The sequence below is a fragment of the Lynx canadensis genome, chromosome D4 (genome assembly GCF_007474595.2).
Source record: "Lynx canadensis isolate LIC74 chromosome D4, mLynCan4.pri.v2, whole genome shotgun sequence".
Taxonomy (NCBI): domain Eukaryota; kingdom Metazoa; phylum Chordata; class Mammalia; order Carnivora; family Felidae; genus Lynx; species Lynx canadensis.
Window position 1 is genome coordinate 4,497,931 of NC_044315.2, and position 21,078 is coordinate 4,519,008.

At 54.2% G+C, this 21,078-nt stretch overlaps 1 protein-coding gene across 1 annotated transcript in view; it reads right to left on the reverse strand.

Moving 5' to 3' along the window:
• Positions 1-2,371: 2,371 nt before the first annotated feature.
• Positions 2,372-21,078, reverse strand: part of ROR2 (receptor tyrosine kinase like orphan receptor 2) — a 65,105-nt gene continuing 46,398 nt past the window's right edge. Inside the window, 6 exon segments of the mRNA XM_032595656.1 lie at positions 2,372-3,621; positions 3,624-4,740; positions 6,278-6,480; positions 9,678-9,923; positions 11,475-11,789; positions 15,153-15,280. Of these exon segments, the coding sequence (XP_032451547.1) occupies positions 3,299-3,621; positions 3,624-4,740; positions 6,278-6,480; positions 9,678-9,923; positions 11,475-11,789; positions 15,153-15,280 (2,332 nt within the window). The 3' untranslated portion in view covers positions 2,372-3,298.

The window sequence follows — 21,078 nt, forward strand, 5'->3', positions numbered from 1 at the left end:
CCAATGACGGGAGTTTACCTGGAGGGACACGGGGCGGACGGGATGGGCCGTGTCTCTGACCTGCAGGAGCGAATTCACTATGCAGTACTTAAGTGAAACAGAAATACAGAATTATGACAGCGCTATTCTGGTTTCAACACCTGACCCCGGGGCTCATGTCCTCGCGGGCCAGTGCCAGGGAGGCTAAACCCAGGCTTCCCCACCTAAATAAAACCTCACTCCTATTTCAAGAGCCAATGGCTGCTTGCTCACCAAGTATCATGCCAGGAAGTACTTAGTCTCTAGTACTTTGGGGACTGATGAGGAGGGAGGCGGGGGCGTGGTGGGAGGGGGACAGACCTTCCGTAGGTCACCTTGGCTCATGGTGGCGAGGTTTCCAGACGGTACTCCGAGCTCCATTTACTCTTAAAAGTTAACCTCTTAAAAGTTAACCTCAAACCTCCCCCCACCCCCCCAAAAAAGGTTTAAATGTTCCTGTAAGAATCCCACACAGAACTGATATCTGTGTAAGATCCGTTTCAAACAAAGGTGTAAAAGCACCAAGTCCCCCCACGTAGGTACCGACGCCGAATTTCCGAGGAGGAACCGAATGTCAAGGGAGCCTATTTAAAAAATGTTTCCGTGTTGAGAGAAGCAAGAGGTGTTCTTGATTTAGAGGGGGGGCTACCGTATACGGTGGCGTTTGGTCCAACCCTCTAAAATTAGTACAGAAAAATCAGCCATCGCTCTGACACGCTGTTCCAACAAAGGCTGTTCGTCAAAAAAACACAAGAACTGAAAAAGCTATTTGGGGCTTTGCACGGCTTGACGAAACCAATCACACGTACACGAGTTACTCAGCAGCTGCGGCTGTCTCCCGCCGTGGGATGGACGGGGACGGGCGTGCGGCCCGCGCACGGCGCGCGGGACGTTTATCTGAATCCTGCAACTTGGCTCTAACGTCAGTGGTTCCAGAACCTCCCCGCCAAGTACCTGTTGTCCAGCGGACTCCAGAAACTCAGTCACCTTCCTCAGGATGTAAGAGGCTTTACAGTTAGAGCCGTAACAAAAGAGGCTGTGTTTACCCAACAAGCAAAATCCCCCAATTCAAAGCCTCTCCCGCTCCACAAAAAAAAGCCCTGCCAACTTTTCTGCAGAGCCTGTGCTGGGGGCTTCAAGGCGTCGGCGGCCTGGGCCGCTGTCCCCGGCTGGGCACCGAGGGCTGGGGAGCCGAGGCGGCAGCTGCTGCCCGCCTGTGCCCGCGGCCAGGTGACAGTTCCCATTTTCCACTCTCAGGTGTCAACCCAACGGTTAAACCATCAGGTCAATGGAAACGGGAAGCAGCCCTATCCGATCCTGAGTTCTTTTCCTCCGCGCCTCAGACCACACTCGCCAGGAGCAGGGGGCTCCCGGGGGGGGGGGTCCGGGGGCGGGGGTGGTGTCCCAGTCCCAACCGCCCAAGCATGCCGCTTCCTCTGCCAAGCAGGGAGGCCCTCCGGTTTCAGGATACACATTCCGACATCCTAGTTCGTGTGTCAGCAGCATTCTGCCGAAGCAGCGGGTGAGGGCTGCACACGACGGCCCTGAAGCTCAAGATGACCTCAGGGGCCGCACCATCACGTGGTCCGGTCCGTGGCTCCGTGGCTCGCCCCCCTTCCGGCCGCTTGTACAGGCAACATCTTGGTCCCATCCAGACCTGCCGGGGAGCAGAGAGGGCGGTTCTCCAGCACACGTGATGCAAATTCCCCGCTGAGCCTCGCCGGCCCCAGTGCCACGGACCCACTGCCACCAGCTCCGACGGCCTCCTCCCAGGCTGGCACTGGGGCCAGGCTGCCTGCCGGTCCCCCCGCAGCTGTGCTGCTACAGTGGCCCCTCTCCCGACCGGAAGCCCTGGAACCCCCCCGGGGGGGGCCGGTTCATTCGGGCTGAACTGCCCAGCCAGCAGAGGCACAGGCGGCCCTGGGCGGTGGTGCAGACAGCCCATTCCCAACTCACCGCCGCGCCCCCACCCCCGCCCTGCTCCAGGGCCCTGGGAAGTGCCGGGCTCCAGGTCCCCAGCTGTCAGGGGCCATGGGACCTCAGGAGGAGACAGGCTAAAACCCCAGACCAACTTCACGTCATCGGCCAGGAAATCACCTCCGAGAGACCCTAGCAGAAGAGCGACGGCATGGGTTTGCATCTGTCACGTGGCAACGTAAGTCCACACGCGGACGGAGTTGCCGGTCCTGGACGAGATCCCCCCCCCACCCCGAACCCCGACCCACGGCAAGCACTCAGCCCCAGGCATCGCCGTGGGGTCACGCGGCACCTCCACTGCCCCACGTCCTCGCAACCCGCAGAGAGCCGACCAAAAGTTCTGTTTCGCTTTATTGGATACGCCAGGTATGGGAGTTACAAGTGAGAGCCACCGGGATGCGGGGGTGGCGCTGTCCCGCCAGCTCGGACATGAGCGGACCTCGCCTCCACGTGGCAGGGGCGCAAGCAAACGAACGCACGAGCAAGATCCGGTGGCATCGCCGCGCGGGTGGCGCGAACGGTTAAATTACTAAAGCGCACGAGACGTCAAGGGAAACGGTGCAGAAACCACATAAGTTACAGTTTTCGGGCCCGTACATGATTCTCAAGACACAAAAGAACAACACCGTGCTCTGTACGACGTCGCTCCTCGCGCTTCCAAACCCAAGAAACGCTTTCCAGAAAAGCGGGCAAGATACACATGCGGGAGAATTCAAACCATTTCACAAAGATACAAAATCCCATCGGTGGGTTTCTCTTTTTTAAGGCACATTTTCATTGAAGGCACACAGAACTCCCACTGCAGGAGCCCCGGGCTCGTGGGACGCTGGTCGGTGGCAGCATCCTGGGTGGCTGAAGGGGGAGACCGACCCTGGCGGGGGGTGGCGGGGAGAAGGCAGGCCTCCCCCGTCCTCACACAGGCCAGCCGCCGGGAATCTCAAAGCCCGAGGTCGCGCCTCGCCGCCCACCGGGGCCTGTTTCCCCAAAGTTTCATCACATTCGATCCATATGCCAACGTGGAGGGAAGATGCCACCTACGTTCCTGCCGAGCACGGGCAGAGAGCACCGCCGGTCTGACCTCAGGGAATGCAGGCCGTGCAGGTGGGTGCCACCCATTTTCCCGGGCCCCCACCCCCGCCCGGCTGGGTGCCACGAGCACCCACACCCTCCAACCACGAGTGGCCACCGCGGCAGCTCTGTACACAAGAGGACGACGGAGGAACAGATTTCGCACGGTGACACCGCAAACCAGCCCGGTGGGGGTTGCCCAAGCCTCCCCGGGTGCCCGGCGGCCCCGTGCCCCTCAAGCTTCCAGCTGGCCCTCGGCCTCATCCATCTGCAGAGTGTCATTGTCCCCCAGCAGCTCGGTCTCCGGGACAGAGCCGTCCTCCTCCTCGGCTTCCTGCACAGGGCTCTGGGCCGCGTCCTCCGGGGTGTTCTGTGCGTCCTCGGTGGCCTCGGAGAGCAGGGCCGCCCTGTCCGCCATGGACGTGTTGGAGGGCGCGGTGGTGACGTAGCCCGTGCTGGTGGAGCCGCTGCCGCTGTGGTGGGAGCCAGGCTTGGGGACCACCTGGGCGGGCACCTGCTGCGGGGCCATCTGCATCGGGATCTGGACCGGGTAGAAGTTGGCAGGTAGGCCCCATAGGCTGGCACGGGCTGGTACCCGTTGACGGGGATGTAGAGCTGGGGAGGGGGCACCATGGGCCTGATCTGGCCCTTCATGGGCATGAACGGGGGCTGCGGGAAGGGCTGGGCCTTCGGCTTGGGCCCCCCGTAGCGGGCGTTGCTGACGTTGCTGACCGGGCTGGTGCTCAGGGAGCTGGTCTGCGTGGCATTGCTGGCCCCCGAGGTCTGCGCCGAGCTGTTGTAGGCGGACAGGTTGCCCCAGGCCCGGAGCCGGCCGTGGATGTCCTTGAAGCGGGGCCGCCGGCTGGGGAACTCGTTCCAGCACTCGAGCATCAGGGCGTACACCCAGGCCGGGCAGTCGTCGGGGCAAGGCAGCACCTGCCGGCTGCGTATCATCTCCACCACGTCCTGGTTGGCGTGCCCGCAGTAGGGCTGCAGGCCGTAGCTGAAGACCTCCCACAGGACCACGCCGTAGGACCAGATGTCCGAGTCCACGGAGAACTTGCCGTACACGATGGCCTCGGGAGACATCCAGCGAACGGGCAGGAGCGCGCTCCCCATCAGCTTGTAGTAGTCGGCCGAATACACTTCGCGGAACAGCCCCAGGTCCGAGATCTTCACGCTCAGCTTGTCGTACACGAGCACGTTGCGGGTGGCCAGGTCCTTGTGGACCACGTGGTGGCTGGACAGGTACTCCATGCCCGAGGCGATCTGCGCCGCGACGTGCACGAAGTCGGGGGGCTCCAGGGTGGACTTCACCGTGCGGTCGTCGTCGGTGCTGCCCACGTCCGAGTGTGGCGAGCGCATGACCAGGAACTCGTGGAGGTCCCCGTGCGAGCAGTAGCTGAACACCATGCTGAGCGGCTGGTCCTTGGTCACCACGCCCAGCAGGCACACGATGTTGGGGTGCTGCAGCCGCGCCCGCAGCATGGCCTCGTGCCGGAACTCCTCCCGGAGCGGCCCCTCCGCTTTGTCCTTCAGCGTTTTGATGGCCACGGCCTGGCTCTGCTCCCCCGGCGTCGGGCCGAACAGGTGGCCTTTGTAGACCTTCCCGAACCGGTCCTCCCCAAGCTCCTCCATGAACCTCACCGAGGACAGGCTGATCTCCTTGAGCTTGGCCTGCCGAGGAGAAGAGGCCCAGTGAAACACAGGAGGGGGACGAGCGGAGCAGCTGGGAACGGGGGAGGGGGGGTGGGAAGGCTTAGGGGGCAGTCCCAGCAAAGCCCCCCGGCCCTGCCCACCACTCTCTGCTCTTCAACACGCTCTGAAGCCGTGAGGCTGCCTGAAAACCGTGAACGGCTCCCAAGCAGCCTGCAGATGACGTCCCCCCAAATACTCCGGGGACGCCGTCGCAGTGCGCGTGCACCTGTTCACACTCAAGCGCACACCGCGCCCCCCCCCCCGAGCCAAGCTGGGCTCCACTGTCCCGGGGGCACCCCTGGACTCTCCCAGCCGCGCCCCCACCCGGGCCTTCCCTGCTGCTCTGGAAATGTGCCCGCCCTCAAACGAGGTTCTGCGACTCCTCACCATCCACCCCCAGAGCCCCCCAGCAAACACACAGTGACTGCCGGCTACACAGCTGAACGAGTCCACTCTACCTCCTTCAGAGCCCAGACGGGAATGAGCTTTCCCCCCCCATGCCTGCAAGTAACAGAAACGTCCCCTCACGTAAGGCAGGCGGGTGATGACTTTCTCGTGTGCTGTATTTTGGGGTGCTCTCGCTGTCCTAGGAGCTCTCGGGGAGGGGGGTGGCCTTCAGCAGCGCTCTGTCCTACCCCCACTAGGAGTCTGCTGCGCCCCAACTCCACACGGACCAGAAAACACACCCCAGCCCCTTGGAAGAGCCAGCCTGGCCCTCGGGTCGTGGGCCGATCCAAACCCTTTTCCTTTTGTTCTCCTGTGGGGAGCGCGGAAGCCCTGCAGGTTCAGGACCAGGATGGCTCCCTCGGGCTCCCTCGTTAGCGCGAAGGTCTAGGCGGAGGGGGGAGCCGTAGACGGTGGGGCGGCCGATCCCAAACATGCCTACAGCTTACTTCCTAAGCACACGAATGTCCTGATATGTCTTAGAGAACATACAGCAAAATCAAGGGCGGTTTAAAATAGTTACGTGTCAGGGTGCCCGGGGGGCTCAGTTGGCTGGGTGTCAGACCCCCCCCCGCCCCGGGTTTTGGCACAGAGCATGATCCCAAGGTCGTGGGATCGAGTCCCGCATTGGGCTTTATGCTGAGTGTGGAGCCTGCTTGAGATTCCCTCTCCCTCTGCCCCTCTCCCCAGCTTGTGCTCTCGTGCTCTTAAAATATAAAAAATAAAATAACAAAATAAAGGAAAAAGAAAAGAAAATAAAATGAAAATTAAAAAGTAAAAAGAAAAGAAAGTAAAAACAAAGAAAGTAAAGAGAAAAGAAAGTAAAAAGAAAAATAAAACAAAAGAAAATAAAAATAAAATAAAGTAAAATAAAAATAAAACAAAACAAATTAAAAGTCAAAATAAAGTAAAAATAGAACAGAGTAGAATAAAATAGGATACAGGAGTAAGAATAGAATAGACTAGACTAGACTAGATTGGAATAGAACAGAATAGCTACGTGTTGAATTTCGAGCAAATCGAGAAGCCCAGCGATCTCCAGGTAGAGGCTACGCCTGGAGGGGCGGGAGACCTGCTTATGCTGGTTGATGAGAGGCATCTCCACGTCCTGGCTGGGAGAGGCCATCAGCTGCCGCCGCTGTGGTGTAGACGCAGAGGCCTTCTGCTTATTCCGACACATGCAGACCAAGAAGAAAAGGCACGCGATGACCAGGGGAATCGCGATGCTGGGAACCAGGATGTACAGAATTCCCATCCTGCTGCTGTCCTGGGGGCCTGTGAACAGCAAGGGTCACGAGTTTTTAAGAAATATCCCCCTTCCCACCCGACGTTCTCCACCAGCCCCCCTGCCCCCGACTCCACTATAAGAGTCAAACACAAGTGGATACGTTTATGAGACACGATCCCAAACTGCCACCAAGGAATCAAATGGGAATGCCCAGCCAGCACAGAAGACAAGTGAACTCAAAGGGTCTTACAGGAGTAATAACCAAGGTACTGGGATGAGCAGTGACCCTTGTCTGCAACATTTGAGGATTTTCCACATTTTCTGTATAACAGACACATATTCTTTTAAGATAATAATGAAAAACGCATTTGATTTGAAGGGCACAGGCAGCCAGTGAGTTTGACCCTATACGGTATGCAACTGGGGCTCGAGCATTCTTGAAGAAAGCATGGTGGGATGTGGGAGGCCTCCATGAGGATTTACCTTTCTCGTAATGAGAAGCAACACTCTGTCTCCCTCTACAGGATTTACGGAGACGCACAGGGGGCACGCTGGACTGAAGCACTGTCCCAGACCAGGGTCTGTCTGTCCCTCCCGTCCGTCCCATGCCCCCCACCCCCACACATAAAATCAAAACTCTCCTGGCCCCACTCTCGAGGCAGATGTTCTAGAAGCCTCAGGGGCAGTGGAGATTCCGGGTCATGGTCATTTGTCATCAGGAGGGCTGGGGGGAGATTCCACATGCCCCTCAGGCCAAGGTCAGTGATGTGAGCTCAGTCCAAACACCTGTGCGACCATCCATCTTTTCAAAATCACCAACAGATAACATGCTTATTAAGGACTCTAGTATTACGGGAAAGTGGGTGTTCCTAACAGCACATTCACCAAAGGCTATCCCACTGTCAACAGGTTGGTGTTCACCTGATTCTCTATGTGTATTTTAAGGTGACCCTGAAATAAACGATATTCTGCTATTTCGGCACACAGAAGCAACAATTTGACATGCTTTTTAAAAATAGAATTATCAGTAGAATTCTTTTCAAATAGAAATCATATCAGCCATATTTTCCTGTTCCTGGTTTTGGTGGCAGAATGACACATCTCAGACAAGGCTTCATGAGAAACAGACAGCCCTAGGCATTCTTCAATGGCCGCACACAATTCCACGGTACGGATGTGGTTCGATCACCGTCCAACCCCCTACTGGTAAACAAGCAGCCTGTTTCTTATTTAGCTACTAAAAGTGACACTGCAATAAATATCCTTAGCATTTCTGCCCTCTTGAGTGCAGGTATTTTTGCGATGTTAGGTATTCTTAGAATTGCCAAATCAAACAATGTACAGATTTTTAGGTTTTGGTTTATTTTTAACTACAAAAGTAATCACTGCTCGTTGTAAAAACGTCTTACATTTTAACATTTCTGTAGGCCGTGGGAAATCACCGCTAAAAGTTTGGTGTGCAGTGTTCCAAAGCTTCACCCAAAAAATGTAGGTGCCTATGTGTGCTCACACACACACCCACACACACAACCCTTTCCTCTATGAAGAAAGAGACAGAGAAGGGGAAGGAGGGAGGGATGCAGAGAGGGGAGTTGCGGGGAGGAAGAGCAAAGAAATAACACAGCTATTGCCCTACAATTTCCCTCTTTCCCTCAACAGGACACCATGGACATCCTCCCTTGCAGGAAATTGTTTTAGACAACTGTAGCATTCCACGAAGTAGCTGTACGATAATCTAACTACTGGCATTTTCATTCTTAAAGTTTATTCCTGCAGCGATCACACATTCTTGAAGGCCAGTGTTAAGGTCTGTGGTGAGAGGTGCCTGAGTGGCTCAGTCAGCCCCGTAGCTGGCTCTTGATTTCAACTCGAGTCATGATCTCACAGAGATTAAGCCCCTCGTCGAGTTCTGCTTGAGAGTCTCACTCTTCTCCCTCTGCCCCTCCCCTGCTCTCATTCTCTCGAAAGAAAGAAAGAAAGAAAGAAAGAGGAAAGGAAAGGGAAAGGGAAGGGAAAGGGAAAGGGAAAGGAAGAAAGGAAAGGAAAGGAAAGGAAAGGAAAGGAAAAAAAGGAAAGGGAAAGGAAAGGAAAGGAAAGGAAAGAAAGGAAAGGAAAGAGAACAAAGGAAAGGGAACAAAAGGAAAGAAAATGAAAGAAAAGAAAAAGAAAGCTCTGTGCTGAGTAAAGAGTGGCAAATTTGGAACTGCCCAATTATACTTCCAGAAGGTGATGGATGCTAGTTTTCACTCCTGGTGACTGCAGGTGGAGACGTGCCCGGCCCGGGGCCAATAGGGGCACAGTGAGCCGGGTTTTGCTTCACTGTTCATCTCTCCTCATCCATGTCTTCTCAGTAACATTCCACCAACCCACTGCCTCCAGGGTCCAAAATATGAGACTCAGAAGGCTCTTCTCTCGGGGTATCCAGGCGGATGGGAGCCGGCAACACGTAAATAAATGGTTGCAACAGAGAAATAACGTTTGTAGTTTGTACCGTCTGCAGCCCTTAGTCACACTCTCTATGTAACAGAGAAATTGCAGGGAAACTGGTTACAAGACTGAAGTCCTGTTCTTCCCAACTCCGCCGAGCCCACCTACGAAAGCTGGTGCAGCGGGAGGCAAGGGGGGGGCCAGGCGGTGTTGCGCCCCTAGCGACAGACGCCAGGAAGCACCCTATCAACACAGCAAAACCTTGGATTGGGAGTAACTTGTTCTGCGAGTGTTCTGCAAGACGAGCAAACATTTCTAATAAATTTGAACTTGATCGATGAGTGAGGTCTGGCGATACGAGTCACCGGACGTCACATGATCAGCCCCGAGCCAAGGGTTCCCGAAATTCGCTTTGGGTCACAAGCATGTTTCCGGGACGAATTACGCTTGCAAATCAAGGTTTTATCGTACTGGCACACGTTCCGTGACGATGCTCGTGGAGAGACGAGGGGCCTAACGGAGCATCCCAGCACCACACACAGGCGACAGAGGGCCCCCAAAACGTAAACAGCAGTCCACGGAGCGGTGCAATTAGGGGTGACCAGCCCACGCCTCCTCAGACCTGTCTCTAACTTACAACGTCCTAGAATGACCAGGTATTACTTCCCTAACCGCCAACGGCTTTACTTAAAACCGACAATCACGGTGGTGACGTGGGGGCGGCGGCAGCCCCACCAGCCTCCTGGCCCCACGTCACCACGAGGTCGCACACAACAGTCAACACGTTAAAAAAAAAAGAGAGAGAGAGAATACATACTACAAGGGGGTACGTCACACAGTTCCATGCGTACGTTTTTATTCTGCGTGAAGCACCAGGGGCCCTCCATCTGCCCCCCGGGGTTCCGGCAGTACGCGTGGCCCCCTCCGAGCTCGGGGAAGTCCGTGCTGCTCAGGTGGTGGCTGTGCGGGAGCTGCAGGGCCCACGGCTGGCACTGGTGCCCGGACTTGGTGGTGGTGGCCGTCCCCCGGTAATCCGTGCCGGAACCGTTGTAGCACTGATGGTCTGCGAGGGAGGAGGCGTTAGGAGGCCCGAGGGCAACGGGCAGCGGCCCACCCCCGGGGGGGCAGACAGCACCCTTGTTCAACTACCCCACAAACGGAAGCAACGAAACCACCGCACCCACGTCTCCCACACTGGAAATTTCCAGACCAAAAGACTGTACGTACATGGCTTCCCAGAAAAGCGCCACTAAAAGTCATGACTTCGTAAAGCCCTGAGCCCACGAGTTAAACTGGGGGTGCATCTGGGGCGCCTGGGTGGCTCAGTCAGTTGAGCGTCCGACTTCGGCTCAGGTCATGATCTCCCGGTTTGTGGGTTCGAGCCCCGGGTCGAGCTCTGTGCGGACAGCTGGGAGCCTGGAGCCTGCTTCGGATTCTGTGTCTCCCTCTCTCTCTGCCCCTCCCCTGCCCACCCTCTCTGTCTCTCTCTCTCAAAGCTAACCATTCAAAAATTTCTTTTAAAAATTGGGGGTATATCAGGGACACACAGGTGGGGAAGAAAACCCACCCGGCGTTATACCACGATCCTGAAACCACCTCTGGGACCCACCAGGAGCCTGCATTCCAGAATGAGGACGTCAACCCCAACCTCATGTTCACTTGCAGCAGAGGCAAAGCAGAAGTGAACGGGGTGGGGTTGGGGGGCGGTAAACCCCCAGGCCCACAGCCTCGGAGACCCTCTTTGCTGCCCAGCGAGGACATCACGTGCATCTCTGCAGCCCAGGAGGAGACCCAGAGAGCTCTCTGAGCCAGACCTGGGGTGTGGGCGTTGAAATACAGAGCTTGCAGGGCACGGGCACTGTTCTAAGCACTTTCTAAAGATGAGCTCACTTGATCTGCCTCCCAGCTTCGGAGGATACTGGTTCTTATCCCCGAGCAAGGGGAGGAAACTGGTATTTAAACTGTCCAAGGTCGGGGCGCCTGGGTGGCTCAGTCGGTTGAGCCTCCGACTTCCTCTCAGGTCATGATCTCACAGTTTGTGGGTTCAAGCCCCGCATCAGGCTCTGTGCTGACTGCTTGCTCAGAGCCTGGGGCCTGCCTCAGATTTGGTCTCCTTCTCTCTCTGCCCCTCCCCCGCTCACGCTTTGTCTCACTCTGTTTCTCAAAAATAAATAAAATGTAAAAAAAAAAAAATTTTCAACTGTCCAAGGTCACACTTGGGGAAGCCCTACAGCCAGGATCGGGGCGTGAGCGGTGAGCCCAGGGACCAGGCTCTGAACTGCCCTTGGTGAGGAGCTCCGCCCGGCTCTGGGACCCCCCCCCCCCAGCCTCGCCAAAGAAGTGAATCCAGTCCCAAGCCTGCGGGGGGGGGGGGGGGAGAAGGTGGTCTCTTCCCTGGGTCCCCGCCCCCTTCAAGGGGCAGCGCACCTGACCTGGTCAGGGCTGAGGCGCTCGGGGATCCCAGGGCAAGTCTGCCTCCCTCGGTGCTGTCAGCCTGCGGCGGAAGGACTCCTGGTGACTGCGCCGGGCCGGTGGGGACCCCGGGGCTCTAACAGACACCCCGCGGCTCTAACAGACACCGCGCCCCGCCCCGCCCCGCGCCCGCCGGACTCACAGCGGCCCAGCCTCTCCGCAGGGATGCCGATGCGCATGCAGTTGGCGGCGTCCGGGCTCTCGGGCAGGGGCAGCGCCTCGCACTTGGGCAGCTGCAGCCGCATGAGGATGAGAGGGTTGGAGCGCGCGATGGTGTATTCCTGGCGGCACAGGTCGCTCTCCAGCACCTCGCACTCGTCCCGGCACAGCTCGCGGGGCTTGGGCGCCCGGGAGCGCGCGTCGCACAGCGGGAACACGAAGTGGCAGAAGGAGGGGATGGCGAACTGCGAGCACTGGTCCGACAGGTGCGTGGACGTGCCGATCATGGTGAAGGCCGCTGCGAGGGCGGGGAGACTGGCGTTAGCTGTGGGGGCCCCCGAACCCCGCCCCACCTGGCGCGCCTGGCCCCTGCTCTAGCCAGGTGTTCCCCGCCTGCCCGCGGCCCCCGGCCCCCTCTCTCCTTCCCCGCACAGGCCCCCCCCCCCCAACCCTCCACCTGTCCTGCGCACACCCGGAAAGGCGCTCACACGAGCAGGCCCCTGGACCGCGCAAGAGCCGCCCCGATCGGCACCAGACACAGAAGGCCCTGGTCCCCACGCCTCACTTAACACAATCCAAAGGGGAACAAGGAAAACAAGGGTCTCATCCAGCTGGATTGCTTTTTCCATCAAAGGAAGATCCGGATTTCCGACCCAAAGCCTTGCTAGGGCCCTCCTGTGACTTGTGTGGGTAGAGCAGTGACTTCTAGAGGCAGAGATTGGAAAAAAGCACAGGGACCCAGGAGGGAGCCACCGTCTTCCGGCATCCCGCCCTGTGGGCCTGCAGGCCGACGCCACAGCCTGGGGAGGTGAGAAGGCACCCCAGAGGATGAAGGCTGTGCCGGACAGATGGACAGGCGGCCAGCCCTGTGAAATGCACCGCAGGAGGAGGAGTAAGAAGACAGTGGCGGAGGCAGAGGCGAGAGGGAGAGCCAGGAAAGAGCTGGAAGGTGCTCAACGTGGGAAGGGCGGGAAGGCTTTGTGACAAAGAGAGCAGAGAGGCAGGCAGAGGCAGGGGGGTCCGGAGCCAGGATGGGCTGGTTTGCTGTTCAGAGGTAGCACACAGGACGGAGTGTGCCGGCAATGAACCTGACCCCTGGTGTGGGGAGAGGATACGGGGTGGGAGCTGCAAGGTGAGCAGGATGAACAGAGCCATTACTCGCCCCCTCTCGGCCATCGGGGCCCAAAGGAAGGCATCAGCCACATGCCCACTGCCAGGAGGCCCATCCCCTTTGACCTGCGAAGACCTGCTTGTAACAATTTGATCCAGGGGAGCTGAAGAAAAAGAGGTCCCTTTGCTGGCACACCTTGCAGAGATGGGGAGAAAATGGGACAGGTTGGGATTCAATCCCTGGGACGCCCCAGCTCTACCCAGGACTTGTGGTGCGGTGCCCAGTGTGACCAGCAGGTGGCGCTGCGGGCACCCGTTATCCCGGGGGGGACGCGCGAGGCACCCGCAGCAGCCCCAGGAATACGTGAGCTGGTGTGGGAGCCCCCTGCCCTGTTATTTACTATAGGTCAGTGGGTCACTCAGTCCCTTTCTGGTCCTGTGTCTTTATCTGCCAAGTGATTTGTTGAGGCTGTTGAGGCCAAACACTGTGGAATGGATGGCTGCACAGAGCCTGTATGAGCACATGAGGTGCATTCAGGGTCCTGCCTGGTCCCTTCCGGTCTGTATTAAAATTGAGGACCGGGTGTGGGTGCAGGGTCTCTCGGAGACGGCTCAAGAACCAGGTGTGAACCCAGTTCTGTCCCCTCATGGCAGAGCTGGTGACCATCAGGAGTGCGGTCATGATGTACACCTTGACCACCAGGCAGAGAAAGATTGTCTAAGAAAGCCAAACCCGGCATTTCTTTTGGGGTGATCAACCAATAGGGTGTCACAGCTGACCCTGTAAGGGTCTCTCCTCTTCCCTCTCTCCCTCAGAACATATCACATGAGGGCTGACTTCCGATCACCCAGAAGATCCAACAACTCATGTCCTCACCTTCCCCCGCTCCCCACATCACTCTGAAGACTCCTTGGAAGGTTCCAGAGTCCTGGGACAAGCACGCTCTCCAAACAGAACATCTCCACAGCCAGTCTCTAAACCCCAAGCCGGTCCGTCTAGAGCAACTTTCACTTCAATCCACAAATCTAGAGATCCTCATTTGACCCTTTTCCCCAAAGACGGCTGTAAAATCAGTCTGCTTAGGTATCTGAGTTGTTTAACGCTTCAGACAATTCCTAAAGAAATCACTGAGGGGCAATCTTGTGCCTGGAATCAGGGCTTGCCAATTAGTGGGATGTAAAATTCTAGAGTCTGTGGCTAGCATTCTAAAAGAGGGTTAGAACGCCCAAGAGGACGTCAGAATGCAGGGTTCACGATAAAGCGGTAACCCGCTCTTCTCCCTTAATGAAATAAAACCGAAGAGAAAAACCACTGCTTTCGTTAAGGGTGCAGTTTGTTTTCTGCAACCCGTTTCCCGTCTGTGAGATACATGCACGCATACACCAAGTCCTAATGTAAAGAACATGGCTCGCTGTCTGTGGTCCCCGAAAAGGTTTGAGAAGTTCTGCTGCCAATGGCATGAAAAGCTTTTCCGAGGAGAGATACCAATGGTTTCAAAACGTTCTCCTGCTGGGCCCCCGACTGCCCTTTCCACTTCTCCCTGGACACCTGGCCCTGTCCTCAGAGGGCTCAGTCACCACGGGCCAGGCAGGTCTATGCGTGACCGTGACCTCAGCCCCTCCAGGCTGGGGTGAAAGGCAAGGCCACGGCGCACCCGAATTTAGAAGGGCGTGTCAATGACACCCCCAGGAGCATACACCTAGGACCCTCACTCTTGCCCCTTACCAGGGCACCGATTTCTTTGCCAGGCCCTCTGCCAACCCCACCACGCGTCTCCCGGGGAGCCCGGCCTCAGAGGCTGGCCGGTGGCTCCAGCGTGTGCCTGGGGGGACAGCAGAGACAGGAGGAACAGGGCTTTGCAGGGCTTTGGTCTAATTCATTTTCTTACTTCTCAGAGGATTTCCCCTAAGATGACCTTCACATCAACATGTAAAGGTCAGTGCGTTGAGGGCTAACCGCCCACCAGAAATGCTAACTCCCAAAGAGACAGAGAGCCGGCCGCTTCATGCTGAATGATCGGCTACGCTGTTCGTGCTGCGAAGAGGCACCTGAAAACCCGAAGGCTGATTCGGTCTGATGGCGCAGCGTCCCCACGCACCACCGCCAACCTGCAAACCTCTCTCCCGAACAGCGCAGTTGTGGCCCTAGTAACCAAGCACAAGTCCGAGACGGCGCAAGAGTCAGGAAAGGCGGAACAAAGAAGTCAAGCGACGGAACGCCGTGGGCACCGGCCCGCCTGCAGTGTGGCCAGCCCAGGGACAGGAGGCCCTGACGACGCAGTGAGGACAGGACAAGGCAAGCCTTGGGACCCATCTGGTTGGCCCGATTCGACGAATCAGACGTATATTCTAAGCAATCTGCCCTCGGTACTGTGAGCGCACCAATGGGGATGTTCTGGATCAAACCACAATGGCGACTCCAAATGCTTCTAATAAAGGTCTCCGCCTTTCCATCGCCAAGAACACAGAACAGGGACTGACTGTCCGAGCGAGTAACTGGCAAACACAAGCGGGTGCTCACTGTCTCACCGCAAAGATGTCGGGCTCCTACCTGTGATTCGATTTTCAATCTCTCCCTGCATCTGGAGGGAGTCCACATAAATGGTCCGGTTCCCGATGAAGCGTGCACAGGCGATGCCCCGGTAAGGCTGGCAGAATCCGTCCTCGTGGTAGTCGTCTCTGGGAAAGACACAGTCTGTGAGCACACCAGAAGATCTCGGGTATCCTTCAAGATTTTTTTTTTTTTCCCTTGAAAATCCATACCTTATGATCTAGCCGTCTCGTTCCCCGGTATTTACCCAAATGGACTGAAAAGGACCACACGAAAATCTGCCCACAAATGTTGATTGCAGTTGTATTTATAACTGCCAAAAACTCAGAAGTAACCGAGCTGTCCTTCAGTAGGTGAACGGATAAATAAATTGTGGTCCATCCAGACAGAGGAATGTTATTCAGTGCCAGAAACAAAGTGCTGAAAATGTATTTTCTCTCCCCTGTGATGTTTTCAAAGTGTACTTATTTTGAAAGAGAGAATGTGAGAGGGAGTGGGGCAGAGAGAGAGGGAGAATCCCAAGCAGACTCCATGCTGTCAGCACGGAGCCCGACTCGGGGCTCGAACCCACGAACCCCGAGATCATGACCCGAGCTGAAATGAAGAGTCGATGCTCAACAGACTGAGCCACACAGGTGCCCCTCCCTTAGGATTTTCTTGGTAACATTTTCTTTTCTGTAGCTTACTTTATGGTAAGAGTTCAGTATATAATACATACGACATACAAACTATGTGGTCATTGACCATTTACGTTATCAGTAAGGCTTCCGGTCAACAGTGGGCTATTAGTAGTCAGGTTCTGGCGGGGGAGTCAGAAGTTATACACGGACTTTCAACCATGCGGGGGGTCAGTGTCCCCATCTCCGTGTTGTTCGAGAGTCAACTGAACATCTGTCCAAATTTGCAGAACGTCCATCACCAGGAGTGAATGCTAACGAATCATCATGTATTGAAACTGGCCCATCGATCGTAACAAATGCACCACATTAACGCAAGATGCAACTAACGGGGAGACTGTGGATGTGTGGGTGCTGCAGGTGGCACAGACCACACGTAGGAACATGGGGGACAGGCGGGGGGGGGTGCTGGGCAAAGGCACGGCCCTCCCGCTGGGTCCCCCAGTCTGACTCCTGCCCCGGGGCCCAAGGGGAACAGCCTGCACATGCCCACCATGCGCACGCCCACACCCCCTGCCACCGCTGGAGTCTGTGTCACATTCTTTCCTGCGGAACCTGTCAGTCCTGCCTTCAGCCCACGGGATCAGGCATTCTGAGGACCCAGACGCTTTTCAAGGGGCCCTGAGGATGCTCCCAGGAGACAGTGGAAGCTCCCACAGCAGATACATGAGGACTGCCACCTGCCGGGGAGCAAAGGACAGGGGCCTGGGGCTCCCAGGGCAAGCTTCTAGCAAACGCCTTCGGCCTGTAATTACGTCAGTTGTTTTCCAGCAAACCTGTAACCTGCCCCTAAGCCTCGTCATCTCACCCCGCGCTGATGCAGACCACCGCCCGTTGAAATTCTGCGTTGTCCAATTCCGCCAAATGGACTTAAAAATCCCTATCTTAGCTCCCTCCCAGATGTAAACTCTGGACGCTCCTAACAGTGGAGACAAAGGACCCGGCGGTACACCCTCTCTTCAGCCGCCTCTGGCTCTCTCCCCCCTCGGCACCTGCAGAAGCTCTTTTTCTCTCAAAGAAAGGAAGCTGGAGCCATAAATAATCTAAACAAAGAGACTGTGATGCCAACCACAGCGGGATGCCCTTTCTCGTAAGCTGCTCAGCCATCATTTCTTCGGGTCAAGGATTCCTCAAATATAGTTTAAATGGCCCAGCACGCGTGCTGGCCATACACACCAGCACACGCACCCCAGCCCCAGCCCCGTGAGCCGAGTTAAGTGCTGATGAAATTAAAGCCAATGCCCACGCTCACCAAACGCACCGAAGGGCAGGTCAACTCTGCCCCGGGGTGTGCGCTACAAGTCGCCGCAGCTCGGTTCGGGGCGCTCGCACACTGTGCCGGGAAAATCGCTGAGAGGCGCGTGCTCTGTTTACCGTCACCTACTCCTAGGTTAGGGGACTTGATGCAGCCGGTCCCCGGGGGCGACCCCACAAAGCGAGCACTTTCTTTCCTCCGCTTCAAGAGTCAAGGCATAGAGAGCCTGGTCCTCTGCCGTGGGCTTCTTCCTGGCCCCTGTCAGGTGCCCCCAGAATGAGGGAAGGAGCAGCGGGCGGGCAAGATACGCTGAGAAGGGGCTCGAGGCCACTGTGTCCCATCCACTGCTAACTCAGCTCAGGGGGCGTCTAATCTGAACTGCAGAGAATGTCCGAAAACACAAACAGAAGTGGTTGGAAAATGACATGCTTCGGGTTTCTGAATTCTGGTACAACAAGCGGGAATTACTTTCTAGTTTCAAGCACAGTTCTATCTTATCTTTACGGGGCAGAGTTGGGGACCTCTGAAGAGTGACAGAGCTGGAAAAGTGTGTACAACTGGCCACTCAAAGACAAAAGAGAAGCACCGAGACAGACGCCGTCATCCGTAAAATCCCTTAAACCACGCAAGTGAAACAGACCCGAGTACCAAATCGCAGAACCTCAATGTTACGGAAATGCAATTTTGGGGATCTCCTACATTCCTAATGTCCCAGGCACTAATCTAAGGCCTAATGACACAGATGAAGAAGAAACTTACACACCTGCAGATTCATGGTCAAGGAAGGGAGACATGAGTAACTACAATATTGGATTAAAAAAACAAAAAGCAAGGGAAGGAGTAGGCGATTGAGAAGAAAGGGAGGAAGGACAGAAAGTGTTTTCCGCAAAAGGCAGAGAAGATGATGGGCTGATGGCAGGTACCTTCCCCTCAATGGTACACACGTAAAAATTAGTCTGAAGAAAAACATGGAAAAATTCCTTGATATAAGAAATGAATGACCTTTTCTTCCCCCCCCCCCCCGCCCCCAACCCCAGTAAGCTGCATGCCCAGCGTGGAGCCTGCTGCAGGGCTTGAACTCACAACCCTGAAATCAAGACCTGAACTGAGATCAAGAGTTGGATGCTTAACTGATTGAGTCACCCAGGCACCCTCAATTAATGACCTTTAAAGGGAAGTAGGCTCCCTTGAAATTGAAAGGTAATCAGTGTCAAAATTCCAATGTAGTTACACATTATGTAGGAAGGTAACTTCCCCCCCCAAACAGTTTTTTGCTAAAACTGTGGTAACACCGTTTTCCTAATTGTTGTTCTTATTATGAAAGGGTCAGCCTGCATTAAATGGGTTGTCTGATGGAGTGAAGCAGAGGAGGCTATCTCTCCGGCATAGTGGAACGGGGGGAGAGCAAGAAAGAGCAAAAGCACAAAGAATAAATGGAGATAAATCGCTTTAACAAAGCCTGAAACTCCCTAGGTTTCAGGTGACCCGACAGCAACCTAATAGGCTGCAGTAACAAAACACTCTTCAGAGGAAGGTAACAAAATCTAGAGTACAAACTACAATGTCTGGTATACAAAGAAAAATTACCAAACACGTGGAGAAACAGGAAAGCTTATAACCCAGGGTCAAGAGAAACAAACCCAAGGACGATCCAGATGTTAGACTTGGCAGACCAGGGCTTTAAGGAACTCTAAGTGTGGTAAACAGTGCATGGAACAAAGTGTAATGAAGATACAGGTAGTTTCAGAAGACACGGACACATGGGGCGCCTGGGTGGCTCAGTCGGTTGAGCGCCCGACTGCGGCTCAGGTCATGATCTCACAGCTCGTGAGTTCGAGCCCCACATCAGGCTCAGTGCTGACAGTGCAGAGCCTGCTTGGGGATTCTCTCTCTGTCTCTCTCTCTCTGTCTCTCTCTGTCTCTCTCTCTCTCTCTCTCTCTCTCCCTTCCTCTCTGCCCTTACCCACACTCTTTCTCTCAGAATAAATAAAGAAACTTAAAAAAAATTCCAACCTGAAACAGAGACAGACCAAAAGATTTACAAACAATAACCAGAGCCTCAGTGAGCTGTGGGCAAATACAATGGGTCTAACTGATGTGCCATCAAGCCCCAGGAGAAGACAGATGCAAGGGGTCAGGAAAAAGGTTTGAAGAAATAATCCCCAACATCTTTCCAGAGTTGATTAAAAAAACAGTAACAGACTAAGCAATGTCAGGGAAGAGCGAGCGGGATAACACCGAGGAAATCACACCTGCTCACATCACAGTCAACCTGCACAAAACCTAAGATAAATAGAGGCAGAGCAACACGACAAATAATGGCTGGCCCTTCATCGGAAACAACACAAAACAGGGTGACAGCTTCCATGCACCAGCACAGAAAATAAATCGTGAACCTGCAATTCCACACTCAGCAGAAACATCTTTCAAACAGAAGGGTCTGTTAACCAAAAAGATGTAAATACGAATATATCTAATTTCAGAGCTTCAAAATATATGAGCAAGGGATGCCTGGGGGGCTCAGTCGATCAAGCGTCTGACTCTTGATTTCGGCTCAGGTCATGATCTCACGGTTCATAAGATCGAGTCCCGCGTGGGGCCCTTTGCTGACACTGTGGAGCCTGCTGGGGATTCTCTCTCTCTCTCTCTCTCTCTCTCTCTCTCTGCACCTCCCCTGATCATGCTTTTTCTTTCTCTCTCTCTCTGTCTCCCACTCGCTCTCGCTCTCAAAATAAACATCTAAAACAACACAACAAAACATAAACAAGAATTGACAGGACTAGAGGACAAAACAGAAAAATGCACAATTATAGTTGAAATATTAACACCTGTCAGTGGTTAATCAAAGTAGACAAAAAATCAGTGAAGAAACAATGGTGGAAACGCTGGCCACCCCCCTTGACCTAATGGACATTTGGAGAACAATATACTCAATGAGACAGCATGGGTGCTTCAGTGTGCACGACACATTCACCCAGACCGACCATATTCTTGCCGTAAAATCAATCACAGTAAAGTTAACAGAACTGGAGCCACAAATCTCAGATCGCGTTGAGTTAAATTAGAAATCAGTAACAAGAAGCTATTTAGAAACTCTGTAAATATTTTAAAATTAAAGAGCCCATTTCTAAATAATCCTTGGGCTCAAAAAATAAAATACAAGAAAAATTAAATGGTATTTTATTTTATTTTTTAAAGTTTGTTTGTTTATTTATTTCTTTAGAGAGAGAGAGAGAGAGAGAGAGAGAGAACGAGAGGGGGAGGGGCAGAGAGAGAGAGAGAGACAGAATCCCATCTAGGCTCTGTGCAGATGCTGGGCTCGATCTCATGGTTCCATGAAACCTTGACCTGAGCCAACATCAAGAGTTGGGATGCTTAACTGACTGAGCCACCCAGGAACCCAGGAAAATTAAATGGGATTTTAAATGAAATATGAAAATATAAAATACGAAGAATGAAAACAGGCTACTAAAAATTGTGAAATGCAGCTAAAACAGTAATTAAAGAGAAATTTATAGCTTTAAATGCTTAGACAAGCTTTTGCATCTTAACAAGTTGGAAAAAGAATACCAAGTTAAGCCTGAAGTAACTAGAAAACACTAACGATGAGAGCAGAAATTAACAAAATAAAAAAGAAACAATAGAAAAATCAATAAAGCCAAAAGTTGGTTCTCCAAACAAAGTAATGGAATTGCTTATACCTAGAAAAACTGATCAAGAAAAAGAGAAAAACACATTACTGATATCATGATTGCGAAAGGGGGCATCACTAAAGACTCTACATATGTTAAAAGATAGTAAGAAATATTATGAACAAATATGTGAACACAGATCCAATAACTTAGAAAAATATGGCAAACTCCTTGAAAAACACAATACGCTAAAATTAATGGGAACGGAAATAAAAACTCAGAATAGACCTAAATGTCTTAAGGAAATTTGAAATTATAATTAAAAAACCTCCCCACGATTAAAACCCCAGCCCCAAACAATA